This window comes from Aegilops tauschii, chromosome 5 (assembly GCF_002575655.3).
Source record: "Aegilops tauschii subsp. strangulata cultivar AL8/78 chromosome 5, Aet v6.0, whole genome shotgun sequence".
Lineage (NCBI taxonomy): Eukaryota > Viridiplantae > Streptophyta > Magnoliopsida > Poales > Poaceae > Aegilops > Aegilops tauschii.
Genome location: NC_053039.3, coordinates 357,901,021 through 357,924,276, shown reverse-complemented (window position 1 = coordinate 357,924,276; position 23,256 = coordinate 357,901,021). Strand labels below are relative to the sequence as shown.

The following is a 23,256-nucleotide window of genomic DNA, read 5'->3' as shown; positions in this document are numbered from 1 at the left end:
CATTCATCTCCAGTGAGTCGAGGCGGATGCAACCCCTCTTCCTGCTTTGTGGAGCTCGTCTTCGCGCTGGTTGGTAGCGTGTCGTCCTTTTGTGGCCATCGTGGTGGTGCAGCGGCGGTGGGATGCCAGAATCGACATTAATGGCTGGCGGCGGGGATTGTGGTGGCTCCTACATGGTCACAATGCAGTGGCTATGTGGGAGTGCGCCGGCTAGTGGAGGTGTGGTGTGTGGGTGTGTGGTGTTGGGCGGTGCTCCGAGCGAAAGCTTGTCGGCTCGGTGTCCATGGACATCGTTTTACCTCCTTGGAGGCGCCATCGCAGAGTCCACCCCCTGCATACCCTCGGATCCAGTTCTTCGGGTGAAAACCTAAGGCTCAGTCAGGTCAGGCGACGGTGTCGGCATCATTGTTTCACTCTTTGGGTTGTCGTCTTGAAGACCTTCGGATCCCGTTCATGCTCTCCATGTGCTAGATGCTCACAACGTTGCGGTTGGCAGGTGCCCGGCCGGCAATGCAGGGTCACGGCAAGGCTTCAATCATCGGTTGTTTCCTGACGAGCTTGACATGTCTCTCACGAGTCTTGCGATATCGTCGCGCGGTCAGAGCTGCATTAGAGATGCATGTGCGATGACGATGCCAAGTGGCTGGTGGTCTTCGAGGAAGTTTTGGTTGGCGCTAGCTCTGCCCATTTTTCCTTGGTTTTGATGGTCTTCTTAGTCGGAGCTGTCTGAACATCTACACCCGTGCCCAACTGTTTGGCATGGGTCGACATGTGTTCTGGCGTTTCGGAAACAAGGACTCCATTGGTTGAAGTCGATGCTAGAGTCACTAGCTCTTGGAGGAGTGATGACGACGACACTTGGTGACGACCTCAACTTTGTGTTTCTTCTCTGCAACGTTTTCGTATCTTCGTGTGAATGGCCAGGTCGGTCAATGTTGGCATGTGTGCGCCGTTGTGACGTTTTTAACCTAGTTTTCTATTAATTAACCGGGCAACCTATTTTTAATGAATCAAGATCCCTAGCGACCAGCTTAAAAAATAAATTCTGTGTTTTCCTTCAATATTCTTTTGAAACAAAGGAGCCCTCACACTCCAATCGGGTAAAGGCTAGGTGATCAGTCAGTGGTCACAAGCGGCAATGTCCATTTATAAGGACATAAAAAAAGGTCCATTTAATGGGGTCCTTACAAACAAAGAAAAAATACACAGAAAAGTTCAATTCTGCCGTCTTCACTCATCTGCATGGTTGAGTAGTAGTACATGTGATACGTGAGGCGTGAAGTAAAACATGGTTAACATGGCTTTGCGATGGGCGTTGGCGGCCGAGAACACATCAAGGGCGACAGAGGACATGTTATAGAAGATGTTGAGGGCGGGAGCAAAGGAAATAGCCAAATGGGGTTCCTCGGTGCCAACGAGAAGGAGGCTGATGGGTTTCCTTAGAGCAATGCGATGTTGTGTGATTCATTCATTCGTTTTATCCCTCCTTATTCCACTTGAGTCAAATCTATAAGCGTTAGTTTCTTTTCCTCAGTAGAAAATGATCCAGGGCATAATTTCATGCGCCGATGTTGGCTTATTTAATTGATTAGTATGACGCAATATTTGTTGTTAATAATGTTATAAGTTCAGATTTGTAAATGAAATATTACCTTCCATGTATATGGATTGAACAAAATATAAACTCAAGTGAAATGTCAAGCTTTAATTTGTGCTGATATAAGATATAGGTTTGCTATATGTGTAGAATAGGATTGTTCTCATAGAGAATCTTGTAGATGGAGTAGTCGTTGTTCATATACTTGTGAAAGTTGGCATGATCTTACCATGAACCAACTCACAAAGTTATCTCCATCAGTGCTTTATTCACTTAACTAGCTTTTTCAGCAAAAATAGTAGGTTAAAAGCCTACTGAGAAAAATATTTGCAAGGATTACATCTATGCAATTTACATGTGGTTACCTAATGTTAGAGATCCAGAAAGTTTGAAGTTGTGCGCAATGGTCGCTGGAGTGGTTACCATGCTAAGAGCAAAACCTATTGTTAAAGAATATCATGTTATTCATTATTGTTGAACTTATATTATCACATTCAATGAAATTGCCTAATACTTGATTGTTGTGTTTCTAATTAAAACACACTTTCTGACTATTTTTCAGTAGGATGTTGTTTGATCAAGCTACTGTAGTTGCACCCGAGATGAGGGGATGGTAAATTGGAGATGCTGATTATAAATACTTTACTGCTTACATATTGTTTATGAAAACATCAAGTACTTATAAGTATCATTTTTTCATTAAAAAAGTAGCATTTACGATCGCCAACAATCATATCGGATGGCTGTTTTCCGGGCCTTTAAAGAAGAAATATCCTAAACGGAGGACCCCTGTTTATTTTATTTTATCGAACAAACATGACAAATACAAGGTGTAACTTTAAAAAACACATCTTACAAACTGAATGCGATATAGAGTCTGAAATTAAGCAGCTAGGAACAAATCAAGCAGGGCAGCAAAGGATTAAAGAAGGCAAACCGGCCAGCTGCAATAATTCATCATGGGCAAAATGCACTACAAACATGGTGGTCCTTGAATTGCCTGCCGGGAGCAAGAAGGGAATTCGGACATGACCTGACAGACATAATGAACGCTTCATCTCATTCGTTGCACAAAGTCTTGGCTCAGTGGTTGGGCATGCGGTTGTGCAGCCTAACGACCCGAGTTCAATTCCTGGAATTGACAGGTGATGCACAGGGGTTTTTCCCTATTTATTGAGGATCAAGTTTGGTGTGTGGTGAAACCACTCATCAAAAAATATCTTGATACTCATTTAAAAAAATTCTGAGGACCATGTTTATCTTGGTACTCATACTAAAATGGGCGTCTGCGTCCCTAGTTGGTGCAGAGGCCGGGAAAGTGAAATTCTCCCCCATTTTAAGAAAATCCATTAACCATGCATATCCAGAAAGGCATATGTATATTTTCATGGTACCCTCGCGTCGCCCCCGCGGGCGACCCGAGGGGAAACCCTAGCCGCCGCTCCTCGCACTTTCCTTCGCCCCTCTCCCTCCTCACCGCCGTCCGCAATGCCGCCGGGCAAAGCCTGGCCGGCGGGGCTTCTTCCCATCCATCTCGTTCTGGCTGGCGCGGAACAGTGGGGATGAGAGGAGCGCCGGGCTAACGTGGGGTTCGGCAGCGCGGCGGCGGGTCTCCCGGCGACGTCGTGAGCGGCATCGTGGTGGCGGTCTGCGAGTCGCGAGGTGGTGGCTGCATTGGAACTGCCCGGTGGTCGCGGGTGCCGCCGGATCCGGATCGGATCCATCTGGATCCTGGCTTCGGACTCCCCCTTTCCGGTGTCTCTCTGGTCGTCACTGGCAACGTCGGACTGCTGGTTTCGGCGTGTGGAGATCTACAACGGGTTCTTCTCGATCCCCCTTTCCGGTGGGTTGAGCCCCATGGATCTTCCATCTTCGCAGGTTTTGGATCGTGGCTTGTCGCCGGATCCGGAGCAGGCAGAGGATTGGTGGCATAGGATGGGGACCGGAGGAAACTTTGGTCGGCTAGGCCGGCCCGGCATCGGCGACGTCACTCAATGCCGTTATCCTCCGTGGAGGCGAAGCCGAGGTCTCTCCTATCCACCTCCGAACCCATCCCGGACGAAAGTCCAAAATTCATTCTGGATTGGGCGGCGGCGGCGTCCTACGCGTCGTATCCTCCATGGAGGCGCCGTCTTGGGAGGACCTGCTGTTCGGGGGAGAGATGATGTGGATGGTGGGCTCCGAGTACCTCCAGCAGTGGCGACGGTGTGGAGGTTGCCAGGTGGTGCGGCGTTGTATCTTCCGCGTTGATGACGATGATTTTGGCGGCATGGTGCGGCTACATATTGATGATGGATGCGGCTGGATGGACGAGCGCTGGGCGGTGGAGCTGTCTGGTGCCATGGTGGCGTCGACGGCAGCGAGACCGGGCAAGATTGATGCAGCAGTATAGCTCTGAAGATGGATTGGTGGCAGGTGGCTGCGGCGGCCTCATACCCGGCAGGCGTCCTGGTTGAGGAGCACGCCGGACTGGTGGGTGCCCATACCCGGCAGGCGTCCTGGTTGGGGCCTCAGGTCTTAGATGTTAAGTTTGGCTGCGAGGTCTGTTGGGTAGTAGACCTAGACTATCTGCGCCCCTTCATCAACTGGATAGGAGTAGCGACAGATGTTGCTTAGACGGTGGCTTCAGTCTTACTGTTGTATGACTTTGTAAGGTCTTGTATCAATAATTAATAAAATGACCGTATGCATCGTCCAGATATAAAGGCCGGGGGTCTTCCTCCATTTCCAAAAAAAAGAAGTTGAACCCGGCTAAAGGGGCCTCAATTCTTTTGAGCCAAGAAAATTGGGTGAGGCCTGTGCAAAATCTTTTGAGCTATGAATCGTAGATGCGGAATTGTTAAAAAAAGGCAAAGGTACAGGGAAGATAAATGCCTAGAGCATCTCCAGGCCGGCGGTCCCAGGCCGAACCCGGAGCGCACGAAAGCCCGGCGAGCCCGCCAAGTTAGCGACCAGCCATGTCTCGGCTTCCTCATCGCCTCGTTTTCCCGCGGGGAATCAATGCCAAGGCTGCCGCCGGTCAGCCTGCCATTGATTCCTCATGGCGGCGCGTCTTCCCCCTCCTGCCATGCGCACACACACGTCTCCCCCCCCCCCCCCCCCCCCGCGGATATAAAAACCACCCCTCCCTCGCCGGTGGACGCACTCTCCTTCGCCCTCATTCCCTCTCTCGTCGCCGGCGCCCCTCTCTCCCCCGCCTCCAATGTAACACCCTGAGAATCATGCTACAGTAACTCCCTGTGATTAAACTAATCATGTTGCTAAACAGGGCTTGATCACATTTGAATCACCTTCCTTTTCAAACTCCTAGTTCAAACTTCAAATATAATTAAAGTGAAAAATAAAAGTTTTCAAAAACTCAAACAAAAATGTTCAGTGGGTGCCAAATATTACACTGGTAATTATGGTGGAGAAAACACATTTTTATAAAATACCTAAATACTTTTAAATGAAATAAAACAGAAAAGGAAATAAGCAAATAAAAAGAAAACAGAAAACAGAAACAGAGCAGGAAAAGAAAAAAAAGGAGCAGGCCTTCCCCCCACTGGACCCATGGCCCATCTGCACCGAACCCCCCCCCCCCGGCCCAAACTGGGCCGCACCCCCGACCCCGGCCCAGCCCACCTCTCCTCCCTCGCCCCCTTCCCTGCTCCCCCGACCGGGTCGGAACAGGGGCGCGCTCCCGCCCGACCCCCTCGCCGGCACCGACGCCGGAGAGGATAAGGGCGCCAGCGGCCCCCGCCTCCTCGGGCCTCTCTCCCACTCACCCCGCTCACTCCCTCGGCCTCTGCGCCTCTCCCCCGCCAGATCCACCTCTCTCTCCCCTTCGATCCCCTCTGCCCGCGCGTGCTCGCCGCCGTTCACCGTCGAACTCGCGGCCACCGTGCCCCGATCGCCCCGACGACGTGCCCGAACGACTCCCCGCCGTCGACTACGTCGACTACGCCCTCGGGAACGAGCCGAGCGCCTCTGCACCGGCCTCCCCGAGCTCGTCTTCAACCTACGGCCGCCGTCGTTCGTCGCCGATTCCGGCTACCCCGCGCCCTCCCCGAGCACGCTGCCACTCCCTACAGCTCCGCTGTGAGCTCCCGCATCTCCTCCCCCTCTCCGTTAGCTCGCTCGCGCTCCGTAGCTGCTCCCCCACGCGCGCCCGATCGCCACGCCGCGGAGCTCGCCGCCGGCGGGTCTCCGGTGACCAAATGGTCACGGGCGTAGGCCCACTAGCCCGACCGCACCATGCCGCCCCCGCCTAGCTACTTAGTTCGGCCGTTCGCGCGCTCTAACGCAGCTTCCGTCGGGCACCCGTAGCACCTCGCCGCCGGCGAGCTCGTAGCGGTCGTCTCCGGCCGTTCCAGCCCCTCCGACCACCGCCGTTGGACGCGCGACGTCGAGCCGCGTCGAACGCGCCAAGCCCCGCCCCCGCAAACCCACTGTGGGTGAAACCCGTACCCCTCCCGAGCCGCGCCGCCGTGCGTTTGGTCGCCGGCATTGCTCCGGCGCCGGCCGCCGACGTGGCACACCTGGGGCCACCCCTGGGTCACTGCCAGTGGCCTCCACGGGCCCCAGTTGACTGGGTTGACCCAGTCAACTGCTGACTGGGCAGGCCCAGTCACTGACATGCGGGCCCCGCCGCAAAAATAAAGAAAAGGAAAATGTTTTATAAATAAAAATAATTATTTAACTAATCACTCACTGACATGTGGGGCCCACCCCTCTAATTATACTGTTAGATTAGTTTAATTAAGTATTAGACTAACAGAGGCTGACATGTGGGTCCCACTGGACCCACCTGTCTGGTTTGACTGGTCAGCCGACCTGTTGACTTGCTGACGTCAGCATTGCCTCATGCTGACGTCATAATTCATTTTTCTGAATATAAATAATTCCAGAAATTCAAATAAACTTTGAAAATTCATATCTTTTAAACCGTAACTCGGATGAAAATGTTTTCTATATGAAAGTTGCTCAGAACGACGAGACGAATCCAAATACGCAGTCCGTTCATCCACCACACCTCCCTAACCTATCGAACTAGCAACTTTCCCCCTCCGGTCCGTTTGTCCGAAAACGCGAAACATCGGGAATACCTCCCGGATGTTCCCCCCCTTCACCGGTAACACCTACTGTCGCGTTAGGACACCCCTAGCACCGCTCACTGTCATGTCACGCATCGTCATGCTTATGTTTGCATTGTATTTACTGTTTCTTCCCCCTCTTCTCTCCGGTAGACTACGAGACCGACACTGCTGCTGCCCAGTTCGACTACGGAGTCGACGACCCCTCCTACTTGCCAGAGCAACCAGGCAAGCCCCCCCCCTTGATCACCAGATATCGCCTACTCTTCTCTATACTGCTTGCATTAGAGTAGTGTAGCATGTTACTGCTTTTCGATATCCTATCCTGATGCATAGCCTATCCTTGCTACTACTGTTGATACCTTTACCTGCAATCCTACATGCTTAGTATAGGATTCTAGTTTTCCATCAGTGGCCCTACATTCTTGTCCGTCTGCTGTGCTACACTATCGGGCCGTGATCACCTGGGTGGTGATCACGGGTATATACTTATATACTATATACATGACACATGTGATGACTAAAGTCGGGTCGGCTCGTAGGAGTACCCGCAAGTGGATCTTTGTGGCGGAGCGACACGGCAGGTTGGGACCGCCTAGGTGAGAGGTGGGCCTGGCCCTGGTCGGCGTTCGCAGATACTTAACACGCTTAACGAGATCTTGGTATTTGATCTGAGTCTGGCCATTTGGTCTATACGCACTAACCATCTACGCGGGAGTAGTTATGGGTATCCCGGCGTCGTGGTATCAGCCGAAGCCTTCGTGACGTCAGCGACTGAGTGGCGCGCGCCGTGTTGGACCGCTTTGACGTAACCGCCGTGATCGTGTGGGTTGCTAGGTCTGCTTGCGGCCGCGTTCGCAACGTGCAGGTGTGCATAGGGCGATGGGCCCAGACCCCTGCGCGCTTAGGATTAGACCGGCGTGCTGACCGCTCTGTTGTGCTTAGGTGGGGCTGCGACGCGTTGATCTTACGAGGCCGGGCATGACCCAGAAAAGTGTGTCCGGCCAATTGGGATCGAGCGTGTTGGGTTATGTGGTGCACCCCTGCAGGGAAGTTTATCTATTCGAATAGCCGTGTCCCTCGGTAAAAGGACGACCCGGAGTTGTACCTTGAGCTTATGACAACTAGAACTGGATACTGAATAAAATACACCCTTCCAAGTGCCAGATACAACCCGGTGATCGCTCTCTAACAGGGCGACGAGGAGGGGATCGCCGGGTAGGATTATGCTATGCGATGCTACTTGGAGGACTTCAATCTACTCTCTTCTACATGCTGCAAGATGGAGATGTCCAGAAGCGTAGTCTTCGACAGGACTAGCTATCCCCCTTTTAATTCTGGCATTCTGCAGTTCAGTCCACTAATATGCCCCTTTACACATATACCCATGCATATGTAGTATAGCTCCTTGCTTGCGAGTACTTTGGATGAGTACTCACGGTTGCTTCTCTCCCTCTTTCCCCCCTTCCTATCTACCTGATTGTCGCAACCAGATGCTGGAGTCCAGGAGCCAGACGCCACCGTCGACGACGACACCCACGGCACTGGAGGTGCCTACTACTACGTGCAGGCCGCTGACGACGACCAGGAGTAGTTAGGAGGTCCCAGGCAGGAGGCCTTGCCTCTTCGATCGTTGCTACTTTTGTGCTAGCCTTCTTAAGGCAAAACTTGTTTAACTTATGTCTGTACTCAGATATTGTTGCTTCCGCTGACTCGTCTATGATCGAGCAATTGTATTCGAGCCCTCGAGGCCCCTGGCTTGTATTATAATGCTTGTATGACTTATTTATGTTGTAGAGTTGTGTTGTGATATCTTCCCGTGAGTCCCTGATCGTGATCGTACACATTTGCGTGCATGATTAGTGTACGGTCAAATCGGGGGCGTCACATCCAACCATCGCGCGTCTACATCCGCCGATGGGAGAGTGTTTCCCCGTCGACGGTGCAGCGGCCAACGGCTTAGGCCGCCGTCCCCTGCACGAGTGGGAGGCGTACTTCATGCATAAGACCAACTACCCGGCGCCGCCTGACATGCACGTGACGGGGCGGTGGAGGCTCAGCGCCGGAGGCTTCCCCCCCCCCCCCCCCCCCCCCCCCGCGCGCGCAGCCCGACGCCGACCGCTTCCACGGCGAGGTCGACCGCGTTCGGGCCTCCCTGCCGGAGGAGGTGCGCGGCCACCCGGAGTACGCCGCCAACAACCATGTGAGCTGGGCGGCGTACTTCCAATGCCTACATGAGAAGCAGATCGCCTCCACCAACAACGCGCCGGTGATGGAGCGCCACAACGCTGACGGCCGCCGCCTGTGGTGGGCGTCCCCGGGCGGACGCTCCACTACGTCCTCGAGTACCTCGAGGGCGACAACCAGCCACCACTCCAGTACCCAGCAGCCCCAGCGCCTGTCCCCCGCCGGAGCGGCGGCATTTGGATGCCTAGGAGCATGGCGGGTGGGTGGTCGTCGTCCTCCTCCTCCTCCCACTCCACCGGTTCACCGGCACTCGCCAGCGTCAAGTTCGAGCCCGTGGAGACGCCGCTCGGGTGGCGCCCTCGTCATCAATGAGGGTGCCCATGGCTCCTCCTCCTCCCGCCTCGTCAAGCCCAAGACAGAGCCGGGGCTCATCGCCGCGAAGAGCGAGCACGACGACATGGCCACCGACGACGAGGCCGCCATCAAGTGGCCGCGCGAGGACTACGTCCGACTGGAGACGGAGCGCCAGCGCCGCGCCCTCGAGGAGTTCGCCGCTCGTCGCTGCGGCCGCGACGAGGGCGGCGTCATCGTCCTCGAGGACAGTGACGACGACGCACCACTGCCACCACCCAAACCTGTCCGCCAAGGCAACCCAGGGCAGGGGTGCAGCAAGGACGTCGGCGGCGTGAAGAAGGAGGTGGACGACGCCGGCGACGTCGACGGTGACTACAGCGCCTTCGGCGCGTTCTTCGTCCTGTAGGAGGGCTGCGGACGGCGGCGCAGTAGAAGTTATGTTTTTTAAGTTTTAAAATTATGCTTTAAAGTTTTTATGTACAAACATCAATGAAAATCGCCTAGTTTGACTGAATATGTGTCTTGTTTGGCCGAGTTTTTTTTTTTAAAAAAAAGCGTCTGGATTGGGCTTGGGGCGGCGGTTGGGAAACCGGCCGCCCCCACGCTGATATTTTCGCCGGCGCGCCCCCAGGCAGCGCTATTTGAGGCCCCTGGGGGGCCGAACGGCCAGGGATGCTCTAGACGATAGGGTTTTTCAGTCATGTTCGATTCAGCTAACGTTGCTTGTCAAATTACAGAAGTTTTTTTCTCATTTGACTCGTGGGGAATTACTTCAATAATCAATACGTTGACCCTCATCTTGAAAAATGACCTACGTATTGCCAATTTGAATTTCCTTTGAGGAGTGAGGCTCCGTCATATAAATAATGCTACTATTATCTTTTCAAAAAATAGAAGCAATATTATATTTCTTGAGAGCGACTCAAGTAATATTATAATCTCTGCACACGTGAGCGGTGAGCAGAGCACGGAGCAGGTCGAGCGATTTCCATCCAACCCCGTGGAACTGGCGTTGCCTTTCGCCGAACCACCCCGAACTCCACACCAAGTTGGCGACCGATCGACGAAGCATCTTTGCATTGCACCCTCACCCCGGCAGAGGTCAAAGCGGCGTCTCACCTTTATATAGGCGCGCAGCCCACACCCCGACCTCCCAAACACAGCAAGCAAGCAACATATCCTGGTTAGAACCGAGTCTCAGGGAAGAAACTTGGTGAATTTTCGCGGGTGTCGTGTGATCAAAGCTCGGGAGTCGGAATGGAGTTCGAGATGGCGAGCCAGCACGGGGCGCTGCTGAAGGTGGGGCTGTTCGTGCTGGTGCAGGCGCTGGTGTACCTCATCCTCGCCCAGTCCTCCTCCGTCTTCTCCACCACCAAGACCCTCGGCCTCCCGCCGGCGCGCTCCCTCAGCGCCCGCCGCATGGTCGCACTGCTCTCCGACCTGCCGCTCGGCGGCGAACCCTCGCCCCGCGCCGTCTCCGTGGAGCCGTCGTCGCCCGTGCCCGTGCACGCCCACCAGAAGAAGGATTAGTTGACAGAGCTGGGAGGTGGCTACTGTCTAGCGAGCGAGCGTATGCACGTTGTTGGTTCCGTGCCAATGGTTGGTGCCTGCCGTGGGAGTTTGCTAGCTATTCACGCCATTCTTTGGTGGTTCATTGATTGGTCGGTTTGTTCTTTGAGATTGCATATATGTAAACTGCACGCCGTTTTGGATTGTACAAATGACCGTCTAAGATTGTGCTTCGGTTACAGTGCAGTCGTGCTTCTGTTTTGAGTGGAGACTTGTGATGAACAGAGTTCGTTTATATCATGAAACCTTCGGTCTCTTCTGTCCAGCGGTAGGGGCGGCACCCCTCGATCCGGTGCAGGAGGGCAGATGGCCCTCTTCCATGAAAATTCGGTGAAGATTTTGAGGCATAGTTCAGTGGTTTTCCCCGGGAGACACGAGTTTGTTGGGTATCGGTTCTTAGGTTTTTTCTTTGTTGTGGTTCGGTCACTCGTGTGCTTCTCTTCGATGACAAGTGTGTGGGGGGTCCAACAGTGCACTCCCGGTGCTTTGTTGGTTGTGTTGTTTGTGTAGTTTTTTTAGCCGACCTGTATGACGGTTTTCTCTACACCTTATGTTGTTCGGCCGTGTGGGGAGAAAGTCTGATCATGAAAAAGCGTAGCGAGTTACCGCCATGAATTTGGTGAGGGTTGGTTGGCCTCAAATGTCTTTGAGTGCCTGGTATAGGGGTTTGTTGGTTACTTACTTCACACCATTCTTTGATTGATTGGTTTGTTCTTTTTGGATTGATTTGATTGATTGGTTTTCTTATTGGATTGGATATGTAAATTACGTAAGCTTAAGATTACAATGACAACTCGAGGTCAAGATGGGAATCACGAAGGCAAAAGGCCTAGCCGTCACCAGCTTCTCCAACCCTCTCGCCGTCCTCAGAGGGCTTTGCTTGGCAAATCTCGCGCAGTGACAACAACGTCGTCCAATCCCATGCCCACCCACGAAATGCCCTCAACCATTAGAACCGTCCACTCAACCACACCCCACGAGAATTGGCCTCAACCATCAGAACCGGTCACCTAAAATGGAGGCATGTATTTGACTAAAAAACACACCAGCACGTCCAAGAAGACAACAAAGACTACAAGAATGCCCCGATAAAGAAAAGAAAACGAATACATGAATGAAAGAATCTGGCTAACAAACCGAATAGTGAACGAAAGCACCTAGCTGCCAAGCCGAACAGCCATCTGACCAAACCCCCATGAGAAATGACCTCAACTATAAGAACCGGCCACCCAATACATGAAGATGATAAAGAAAACATGAACGAGAATCTAGTAGGCAAACCGAATAGTGAACGAAAGCATCCGGCTGCCAAACCAAACTGAATAGTGAATGGAAGCATCCACTGCACAACATGCCTGATCAGGGGACAATCCGAAAATGTTCGTCCACCGAATCCAAACCACCATATCAAAGAAAAAAAGACTAAACCAACCAGCTAACCCTAGCAATATACAATAGCCTGGTTGACCGACATGCTCCACTCTGCTAAACGGACAACCATAACATCCAGAGATCTTACTTGGCATCGCCGAACAAACATGCAACCACGAAAAGGACCGGTCAGGGCAACCCAACAACGGGGTTTTCAGGAAGTCTGGACAAGCGGCCCTCGAATAGATGAGGCAAAACACGCGGTGCTACTCACCCGGGGCATGCATACCAAACACCACACGCACGACGAGGGAAACGAGCAGCAGACGAGCCCCATGTTGGAAATATGCCCTAGAGGCAATAATAAATGATTATTATTATATTTCTTTGTTCATGATAATCGTCTATTGTTCATGCTATAATTGTATTTGTCCGGAAACCGTAATACATGTGTGAATGCATAGACCACAATGTGTCCCTAGTAAGCCTCTAGTTGACTAGCTCGTTGATCAACAGATAGTCATGGTTTCCTGACTATGGACATTGGATGTCATTGATAACGGGATCACATCATTAGGAGAATGATGTGATGGACAAGACCCAATCCTAAGCATAGCATAAAAGATCGTGTAGTTTCGTTTGCTAGAGCTTTTCCAATGTCAAGTATCTTTTCCTTAGACCATGAGATCGTGCAACTCCCGGACACCGTAGGAGTGCTTTGGGTGTGCCAAACGTCACAACGTAACTGGGTGACTATAAAGGTGCACTACGGGTATCTCCGAAAGTGTCTGTTGGGTTGGCACGGATCGAGACTGGGATTTGTCACTCCGTGTGATGGAGAGGTATCTCTGGGCCCACTCGGTAATGCATCATCATAATGAGCTCAATGTGACTAAGGCGTTAGTCACGGGATCATGCATTGCGGTACGAGTAAAGAGACTTGCCGGTAACGAGATTGAACAAGGTATTGGGATACCGACGATCGAATCTCGGGCAAGTAACATACCGATTAACAAAGGGAATTGTATACGGGATTGATTGAATCCTCGACATCGTGGTTCATCCGATGAGATCATCGTGGAACATGTGGGAGCCAACATGGGTATCCAGATCCCGCTGTTGGTTATTGACCAGAGAGGTGTCTCGGTCAGGTCTACATGTCTCCCGAACCCGTAGGGTCTACACACTTAAGGTTCGGTGACGCTAGGGTTGTAGAGATATGTGTATGCGGAAACCCGAAAGTTGTTCGGAGTCCCGGATGAGATCCCGGACGTCACGAGGAGTTCCGGAATGGTCCGGAGGTAAAGAATTATATATAGGAAGTCAAGTTTCGGCCACCGGGAAAGTTTCGGGGGTTACCGGTATTGTACCGGGACCACCGGAAGGGTCCCGGGGGTCCACCGGGTGGGGCCACCTATCCCGGAGGGCCCCGTGGGCTGAAGTGGGAAGGGAACCAGCCCCTAGTGGGCTGGGCGCCCCCCCCATGGGCCTCCCCCTGCGCCTAGGGTTGGAAACCCTAGGGTGGGGGGGGGGGGGGCGCCCCACTTGCCTTGGGGGGCAAGGCACCCCTTCCCCCCCACTTGGCCGCCGCCCCCCTTGGAGATCTGATCTCCCAAGGGCTGGCGCCCCCCCCAGGGGTCCTATAAATAGTGGGGGGGAGTGAGGGCAGCAACCTACAGCCTTGGGCGCCTCCCTCCTCCCCTGCAACACCTCTCTCTCTCGCAGAAGCTTGGCGAAGCCCTGCCGGAGACCCGCTACATCCACCACCACGCCGTCGTGCTGCTGGATCTCCATCAACCTCTCCTTTCCCCTTGTTGGATCAAGAAGGAGGAGACGTCGCTGCACCGTACGTGTGTTGAACGCGGAGGTGCCGTCCGTTCGGCACTCGGTCATCGGTGATTTGGATCACGGCGAGTACGACTCCGTCATCCACGTTCATTGGAACGCTTCCGCTCGCGATCTACAAGGGTATGTAGATGCACTCCTTTCCCCTCGTTGCTAGTATACTCCATAGATGCATCTTGGTGAGCGTAGGAAAATTTTAAATTATGCTACGATTCCCAACAGTGGCATCATGAGCCAGGTCTATGCATAGTTACTATGCACGAGTAGAACACAAAGCAGTTGTGGGCGTTGAGTTTGCCAATTCTTCTTGCCGCTACTAGTCTTTTCTTGTTTCGGCGGCATTGTAGGATGAAGCGGCCCGGACCGACCTTACACGTACACTTACGTGAGACAGGTTCCACCGACTGACATGCACAAGTTGCATAAGGTGGCTAGCGGGTGTCTGTCTCTCCTACTTTAGTCGGAACGGATTCGATGAAAAGGGTCCTTATGAAGGGTAAATAGAAATTGGCAAATCACGTTGTGGTCATACGTAGGTAAGAAACGTTCTTGCTAGAAACCTACAAACCACGTAAAAACTTGCAACAACAATTAGAGGACGTCTAACTTGTTTTTGCAGCAAGTGCTATGTGATGTGATATGGCCAGAAGATGTGATGAATGATATATGTGATGTATGAGATTGATCATATTCTTGTAATAGGAATCACGACTTGCATGTCGATGAGTGTGACAACCGGCAGGAGCCATAGGAGTTGTCTTTATTATTTTGCATGACCTGCGTGTCATTGAATAATGCCATGTAAATTACTTTACTTTGTTGCTAAACGCGTTAGCCATAGAAGTAGAAGTAATCGTTGGCGTGACGACTTCATGAAGACACAATGATGGAGATCATGATGATGGAGATCATGGTGTCATGCCGGTGACAAAGATGATCATGGTGCCCCGAAGATGGAGATCAAAGGAGCATGATGATATTGGCCATATCATGTCACTATTTGATTGCATGTGATGTTTATCATGTTTTTGCATCTTATTTGCTTAGAACGACGATAGTAAGTAAGATGATCCCTTATAATAATTTCAAGAAAGTGTTCACCCTAACTGTGCACCGTTGCGAAGGTTCGTTGTTTCGAAGCACCACGTGATGATCGGGTGTGATAGATTCTAACGTTCGAATACAACGGGTGTTGACGAGCCTAGCATGTACAGACATGGCCTCGGAACACACGCAATACACTTAGGTTGACTTGACGAGCCTAGCATGTACAGACATGGCCTCGGAACACGGAGGACCGAAAGGTCGAGCATGAGTCGTATAGAAGATACGATCAACATGGAGATGTTCACCGATCTTGACTAGTCCGTCTCACGTGATGATCGGACACGGCCTAGTTAAACTCGGATCATGTTTCACTTAGATGACTAGAGGGATGTCTATCTGAGTGGGAGTTCATAATCAGATGAACTTCATTATCATGAACATAGTCAAAAGGGTATTTGCAAATTATGTCATAGCTTGCGCTTTAGTTCTACTGGTTAAGATATGTTCCTAGAGAAAATTTAGTTGAAAGTTGGTAGTAGCAATTATGCGGACTGGGTCCGTAAACTGAGGATTGTCCTCATTGCTGCACAGAAGGCTTATGTCCTTAATGCACCGCTCGGTGTGCTGAACCTCAGCATCGTCTGTAGATGTTACGAAACATCTGACATGCACGTTTTGATGACTACGTGATAGTTCAGTGCGGTTTAGCATTGAGGCACCAAAGACGTTTTTGAAACGTCGCAGAACATGTGAGATGTTCCGAAGACTGAAATTGGGATTTCAGACCAGTGCCCACGTCAAGAGGTATGAGACCTCTGACAAGTTTCTTAAGCCTGCAAACTAAGGGAGGAAAGCTCAATCGTTGAGCGTGAGCTCAGATTGTCTGAGTGCCACAATCGCTTGAATCGAGTGGGAGTTAATCTCCCAGATGAGATAGTGATAGTTCTCCATAGTCACTGCCACCAAGCTAGTAGAGCTTCGTAATGAACTATAACATATCAAGGATAGTTATGATGATCCTTGAGCTATTCGCAATGTTTGACACCGCGAGAGTAGAAATCAAGAAGGAGCATCAATTGTTGATGGTTAGTAAAACCACTAGTTTAAGAAGGGCAAGGGCAAAAGGGATACTTCATGAAACAGCTAGTCGTTTGCTGCTCTAGTGAAGAATCCCAAGGTTGAACCCAAACCCGAGACTAAGTGCTTCTGTAATGAGAGGAACGGTCACTGAAGCAGTACTACCCTAGATACTTGGTAGATGAGAAGGCAGGCAAGGTTGACAGAAGTATATTGGATATACGTTATATGAATGTGTACTTTACTAGTACTCCTAGCAGCACCAAGGTATTAGATACCGGTTCGGTTGCTAAGTGTTAGTAACTCGAAATAAAAGCTGCGGAATAAATGGAGACTAGCTAAAGGTGAGATGACGATATGTGTTGGAAGTGTTTCCAAGGTTGATGTGATCAAGCATCGCATGGTCCCTCTACCATCGAGATTTGGTGTTTGCGTTGAACATGATTGGATTATGTTTACCGCAAAACGGTTATTCATTTAAGGAGAATAATGGTTACTCTATTTATTTGAATAATACCTTCAATGGTCTTGCACCTAAAATGAATCTCGATCGTAGTGATACACATGTTCATGCCAAAAAGATATAAGATAGTAATGATAGTACCACATACTTGTGGCACTGCCACTTGAGTCATATTGGTGTAGAATGCATGAAGAAGCTCCATGTAGGTGGATCTTTGGACTCACTCATTTTTGAAAAGATTGAGACATGCGAACCATGTCTATTGGTATATATGCATGAAGAAACTCCATACAGATGGATCGTTTGGACTCACTTGATTATGAATCACTTGAGACATGCAAATCATACCACATGGGAAGAATGACTGAAAGTCCTCGTTTTTAGTGAGATGGAACAAGAGAGCAACTTATTGAAAGTAATACATTTTGATGTACGCAGTCCAATGAGTGCTGAGGCATGCAGTGGACATCGTTATGTTCTTACTTCACAGATGATTTGAGTAGATGCTGAGTGTATTTACTTGATGAAACACTAGTCTGAATTATTGAAAGGTTCAAGTAATTTCAGAGTGAAGTTGAAGATCGTCGTGACAAGAGGATAAAATGTCTGTGATATGATCATAGAGATGAGTATCTGAGATACGAGTTTGGCACACAATTGAGACATTGTGGAAAGTGTTTCACAATTAATACCGCCTGGAACACCATAGTGTGATGGTGTGTCCGAACATCATAACTGCACCCTATTGGATATGGTGCATACCATGATGTTTCTTATCAAATTACCACTATCATTTATGGGTTAGGCATTAGAGACAACCGCATTCACTTTAAAAGGGGCACCACGCAATTCCGTTGAGACGACACCGTTTATAGAAACCTAAGTTGTCGTTTCTTAAAAGTTTGGGGCTGCGATGCTTATGTGAAAAAGTTTCAGGCTGATAAGCTCGAACCCAAAGCGGATAAATGCATCTTCATAGAATACCCAAAAACAGTTGGGTATACCTCCTATTTCAGATCTGGAAGCAAAAGTAATTGCTTCTAGAAACGAGTCCTTTCTCGACGAAAAGTTTCTCTCGAAAGAATTGAGTGGGAGGATGGTGGAGACTTGATAAGGTTATTGAACCGTCGCTTCAACTAGTGTGTAGCAGGGCACAGGAAGTTGTTCCTGTGGCACCTACACCAATTGAAGTGGAAGCTTATGATAGTGATCATGAAACTTCGGATCAAGTCACTACCAAACCTCGTAGGACGACGAGGATGCGCACTACTTCAGAGTAATGCGTGATCCTGTCTTGGAAGTCATGTTGCTAGACAACAATGAACCTACGAGCTATGGAGAAGCGATGGTGGGCCCATATTCCGACGAATGGCTCGAGGCCATGAAATCCGAGATAGAATCCATGTATCAGAACAAAGCATGGACTTTGGTGAACTTGCCCGATGATCGGCAAGCCATTGAGATAAATGGATCTTTAAGAAGAAGACGGACATGGACGGTAATGTTACCGTCTATCAAGCTCGACTTGTGGCAAAGAGTATTTTCACAAGTTCAAGGAGTTGACTACGATGAGTTTTTCTCATCCGTAGCGATGCTTAGGTCCGTCGGAATCATGTTAGCATTAGCTACATTTACGAAATCTGGCAGATGGATGTCAAAACAAGTTTCCTTACCAGTTTTCGTAAGGAAAGGTTGTATGTGATACAATCAGAAAGGTTTTGCCGATCCTAAGGATGCTAAAAGGTATGCTAGCTCCAGCGATCCTTCCATGGATTAGAGCAAGCATCTCGGAGTCAGAATATACGCTTTGATGGAGTGATCAAAGTTTTTGGGTTTATACAAAGTTTGTTAGAAACTTGTATTTACAATAAATTGAGTGGGAGCGCTACAACATTTCTGATAAGTATATGTGAATGACATATTGTTGATCCGAAATGATGTAAAATTTCTGGAAAGCATAAAAGGGTTGTTTGAAAGGAGTTTTTCAAAGGAAGACCTGGATAAAGCTACTTACATATTGGGCATCAAGATCCATAGAGATAGATCAAGACGCCTGATGATACTTTCAAAAGACAGCACACCTTGACATGATTTTGAAAGAGTTCAAAACAGATCAGCAAAGGAGTTCTTGGCTGTGTTACAAGGTGTGAGTATTGAGTGAGACTCAAGACCTGACCACAGCAGAAGATAGAGAAAGGACGAAGGTCGTCCCCTATGCTTTAGACGTAGGCTCTATAGTATGCTATGCTGTGTACCGCACATGTAGTGTGCCTTGCCATGAGTTGGTCAAGAGGGTACAATGGTGATCCGGGAAAGGATCTCATGACAGCGGTCGAACTTATCCTTAGTACCTAGTGGATTAAGGAATTTTCTCGATTATGGAGGTGGAAAGGAGTTCGTCGTAAAGGGTTACGTCGATGCGAACTTTGACACTAATCCGGATGACTCTGAGTAGTAAACCGGATTCGTATAGTAGAGAAATTATTTGAAATGGCTCCAAATAGCGCGTGGTAGCATCCACAAAGATGACATAGATATTCGTAAAGCACACGGTTCTGAAAGGTTCAGACCCGTTGACTAATAACCTCTCTCACAAGCATAACATGACCAAACCAGAACACATTGAGTGATAATCACATAGTGATGTGAACTAGATTGTTGACTCTAGTAAACTCTTTAGATGTTGGTCACATGGTGATGTGACCAGTGAGTGTTAATCACATGGTGATGTGAACTAGATTATTGACTCTAGTGCAAGTGGGAGACTGTTGGAAATATGCCCTAGAGGCAATAATAAATGGTTATTATTATATTTCTTTGTTCATGGTAATTGTCTATTATTCATGCTATAATTGTATTGTCCGGAAATCGTAATACATGTGTGAATACATAGACCACAACCTGTCCCTAGTAAGCCTCTAGTTGACTAGCTCGTTGATCAACAGATAGTCATGGTTTCCTGACTATGGACATTGGATGTCATTGATAACGGGATCACATCATTAGGAGAATGATGTGATGGACAAGACCCAATCCTAAGCATAGCATAAAAGATCGTGTAGTTTCGTTTGCTAGAGCATTTCCAATGTCAAGTATCTTTTCCTTAGACCATGAGATCGTGCAACTCCCGGATACCGTAGGAGTGCTTTGGGTGTGCCAAACGTCACAACGTAACTGGGTGACTATAAAGGTGCACTACGGGTATCTCCGAAAGTGTCTGTTGGGTTGGCACGGATCGAGACTGGGATTTGTCACTCCGTGTGACGGAGAGGTATCTCTGGGCCCACTCGGTAATGCATCATCATAATGAGCTCAATGTAACTAAGGCGTTAGTCACGGGATCATGCATTGCGGTACGAGTAAAGAGACTTGCCGGTAACGAGATTGAACAAGGTATTGGGATACCGACGATCGAATCTCGGGCAAGTAACATACCGTTTGACAAAGGGAATTGTATACGGGATTGACTGAATCCTCGACATCGTGGTTCATCCGATGAGATCATCGTGGAACATGTGGGAGCCAACATGGGTATCCAGATCCCGCTGTTGGTTATTGACCGGAGAGGCGTCTCGGTCATGTCTGCATGTCTCCCGAACCCGTAGGGTCTACACACTTAAGGTCCGGTGACGCTAGGGTTGTAGAGATATATGTATGCGGAAACCCGAAAGTTGTTCGGAGTCCCGGATGAGATCCCGGAAATCACGAGAGGTTCCGGAATGGTCCGGAGGTGAAGAATTATATATAGGAAGTCAAGTTTCGGCCACCGGGAAAGTTTCGGGGGTTACCGGTATTGTACCGGGACCACCGGAAGGGTCACGGGGGTCCACCGGGTGGGGCCACCTATCCCGGAGGGCCCCGTGGGATGAAAGTGGAAGGGAACCAGCCCTTAGTGGGCTGGGGCGCCCCCCTTGGGCCTCCCCCCATGCGCCTAGGGTTGGGAACCCTAGGGGGGGAGCTTCCCCCTTGCCTTGGGGGGCAAGGCACCCCTTCCCCCCCACTTGGCCGCCGCCCCCCTTGGAGATCTGATCTCCCAAGGACTGGCCCCCCCAGGGGTCCTATAAATAGTGGGGGGGAGGGAGGGCAGCAACCTACAGCCTTGGGCGCCTCCCTCCTCCCCTGTTACACCTCTCTCTCACGTAGAAGCTCGGCGAAGCCCTGCCGGCATCCCGCTACATCCACCACCACGCCGTCGTGCTGCTGGATCTCCATCAACCTCTCCTTCCCCCTTGTTGGATCAAGAAGGAGGAGACGTCGCTGCACCGTACGTGTGTTGAACGCGGAGGTGCCGTCCGTTCGGCACTCGGTCATCGGTGATTTGGATCACGGCGAGTACGACTCCGTCATCCACGTTCATTGGAACGCTTCCGCTCGCGATCTACAAGGGTATGTAGATGCACTCCTTTCCCCTCGTTGCTAGTATACTCCATAGATGCATCTTGGTGAGCGTAGGAAAATTTTAAAATTATGCTACGATTCCCAACACCCCCCCCCCACACACACGCGCGCGCGTCGTGGTCACACGTCATGGACCCCAAAGACGTCACCTCAGTGAGGAATGCCAGAGCCGAACGGATGGCAGGGAAGGCGCCATATAGGCAGTGGTGTGAGGCGCGTGTGGATCGGACAACGTAGAGGGCATGAGCGAGCGAGGATGCCCCCAGGAGTCGGGTACTGCAACATCCTTTATAGAAGTAATGGGGATGAACACAGTCGTACGTGGCCACTGTCGCCAGCCACTCCGCAGCCCACACTGCTGCACATGGCGCTTCGCTGCGAGCCCACTCCCTCCCCTACCGTCTTCGATAAGATTCCGACGAAAATTTTGAGGACATTTTTATTCATTTTTTCGCCTTTATTGTCATCTCTGTCCACGATGGCGCTCCTCCAAGCCGTCACCGGCCACGGGCAAAGCTACACCACGCTACGGAGGATCACCTAGAAGCAAGAACTCACTTACATGAAGAAACTTACATATAAAAGTGATCGATAACCGCCATCGTCGATTCCGAATAATCGTTGAGTTCGGGACCATGCGAGAGTGCCACTAGTGGAAGGATGAGTAGAAGAATACACTCAGACGAATAACCACGCAAACCATGGCGTTTCGCCTATATTCTCGATTTCTTTGTCGAACTTGTACGTCACATATGACGAGTCTATATCAAATTTCTTTTACAGATAATCTATCCTAGCCTTTACCTAGCTCATCGACATCATTTTTTTTGCGGGGGGGGGGGGGGGGGCAGGAGAATCTCATTACTCAAGGGAGGCTTCTCAGCCAAAACCAGGTTTACAACAAAGTCGGAGTACAATGGCCATAGGCGGTCAGCCATGACTAACAATATTCTGTGATCGACTACGGCTACAATGAGTAAAAGAAATGTCCCTAGCATTAAGATCGGCCAAGCTTCGGATCTCCTCTATGAGTGCACAATATAACGATCTATCCATCTCGTGTCGTGTGAGCATGGACACCGCCTCCGCGCTATCCATCCCAATCAAAATATCTAGGTTAGTCCGATGCAAGGCCAACTCTAACCCATCTCTACATGCTGCTAGCTCCGCCTCCAAAGCATTATCACATGTACGGAGCTCCCTGCATGCACTGTAGATGATCTCGCCTCTGTCATCACACAAGATCATTCCTCCTCCCGCCGCACCCATAGCCGCGATGTAACTCCCGTCCGTGTTCAGCTTTGCCCAGCCCGACTCGGGGGGTACCCAGTGCGCACGCACTTTGGCTGTCGTGCTTGTTATGGCACGTGGTGGTGAAGGCAAGACCACCATCTTTCCTTTTCTAGGTCACCATTAGGATGATGTTGTATGCACAGGAGCAAGTTGATATACCCATGCAAAAAACGTCGGGAGGCTTCGGCGGTGGGAGGCACCTTGTCGTATGGAATCTCGTTGCAGACATGCCATATTCTCCACATGGTCATGAGCACCACCAGTCTCGTTGTATCATCCAAGGGGTCCAGCAGTGTAAAGATCCACTCTGGATCTGTGTTGTGGATGGACTCCACCTTGGGAATATTCCATTCCAAGGCCATAATGCGCCAGAGCTCTCCTGCCAGGGGGCACTGTTGGAAATATGCCCTAGAGGTAATAATAAAATGGTTATTATTGTATTTCCTTGTTCATGATAATTGTCTATTGTTCATGCTATAATTGTATTAACTGGAAACCGTAATACATGTGTGAATACATAGACCACAACATGTCCCTAGTAAGCCTCTAGTTGACTAGCTCGTTGATCAATAGATGGTTATGGTTTCCTGACCATGGACATTGGATGTCATTGATAACGGGATCACATCATTAGGAGAATGATGTGATGGACAAGACCCAATCCTAAGCATAGCACAAGATCGTGTAGTTCGTTTGCTAAGAGCTTTTCTAATGTCAAGTATCGTTTCCTTAGACCATGAGATTGTGCAACTCCCGGATACCGTAGGAATGCTTTGGGTGTACCAAACGTCACAACGTAACTGGGTGGCTATAAAGGTGCACTACAGGTATCTCCGAAAGTGTCTGTTGGGTTGGCACGAATCGAGACTGGGATTTGTCACTCCGTATGACGGAGAGGTATCTCTGGGCCCACTCGGTAATGCATCATCATAATGAGCTCAATGGGACTAAGGAGTTAGACACGGGATCATGCGTTACGG

General features: G+C 50.1%; 1 protein-coding gene across 1 annotated transcript; it reads left to right on the top strand.

The window, feature by feature from the left end:
- Positions 1-10,307: 10,307 nt before the first annotated feature.
- LOC109773884 (uncharacterized) lies at positions 10,308-10,991 on the top strand. Its single transcript, XM_020332612.4, has one exon. The coding sequence runs from the start codon at positions 10,471-10,473 to the stop codon at positions 10,741-10,743; it is 273 nt and encodes a 90-aa protein (XP_020188201.1). The 5' UTR covers positions 10,308-10,470; the 3' UTR covers positions 10,744-10,991.
- The last annotated feature ends 12,265 nt before the right edge of the window (positions 10,992-23,256 follow it).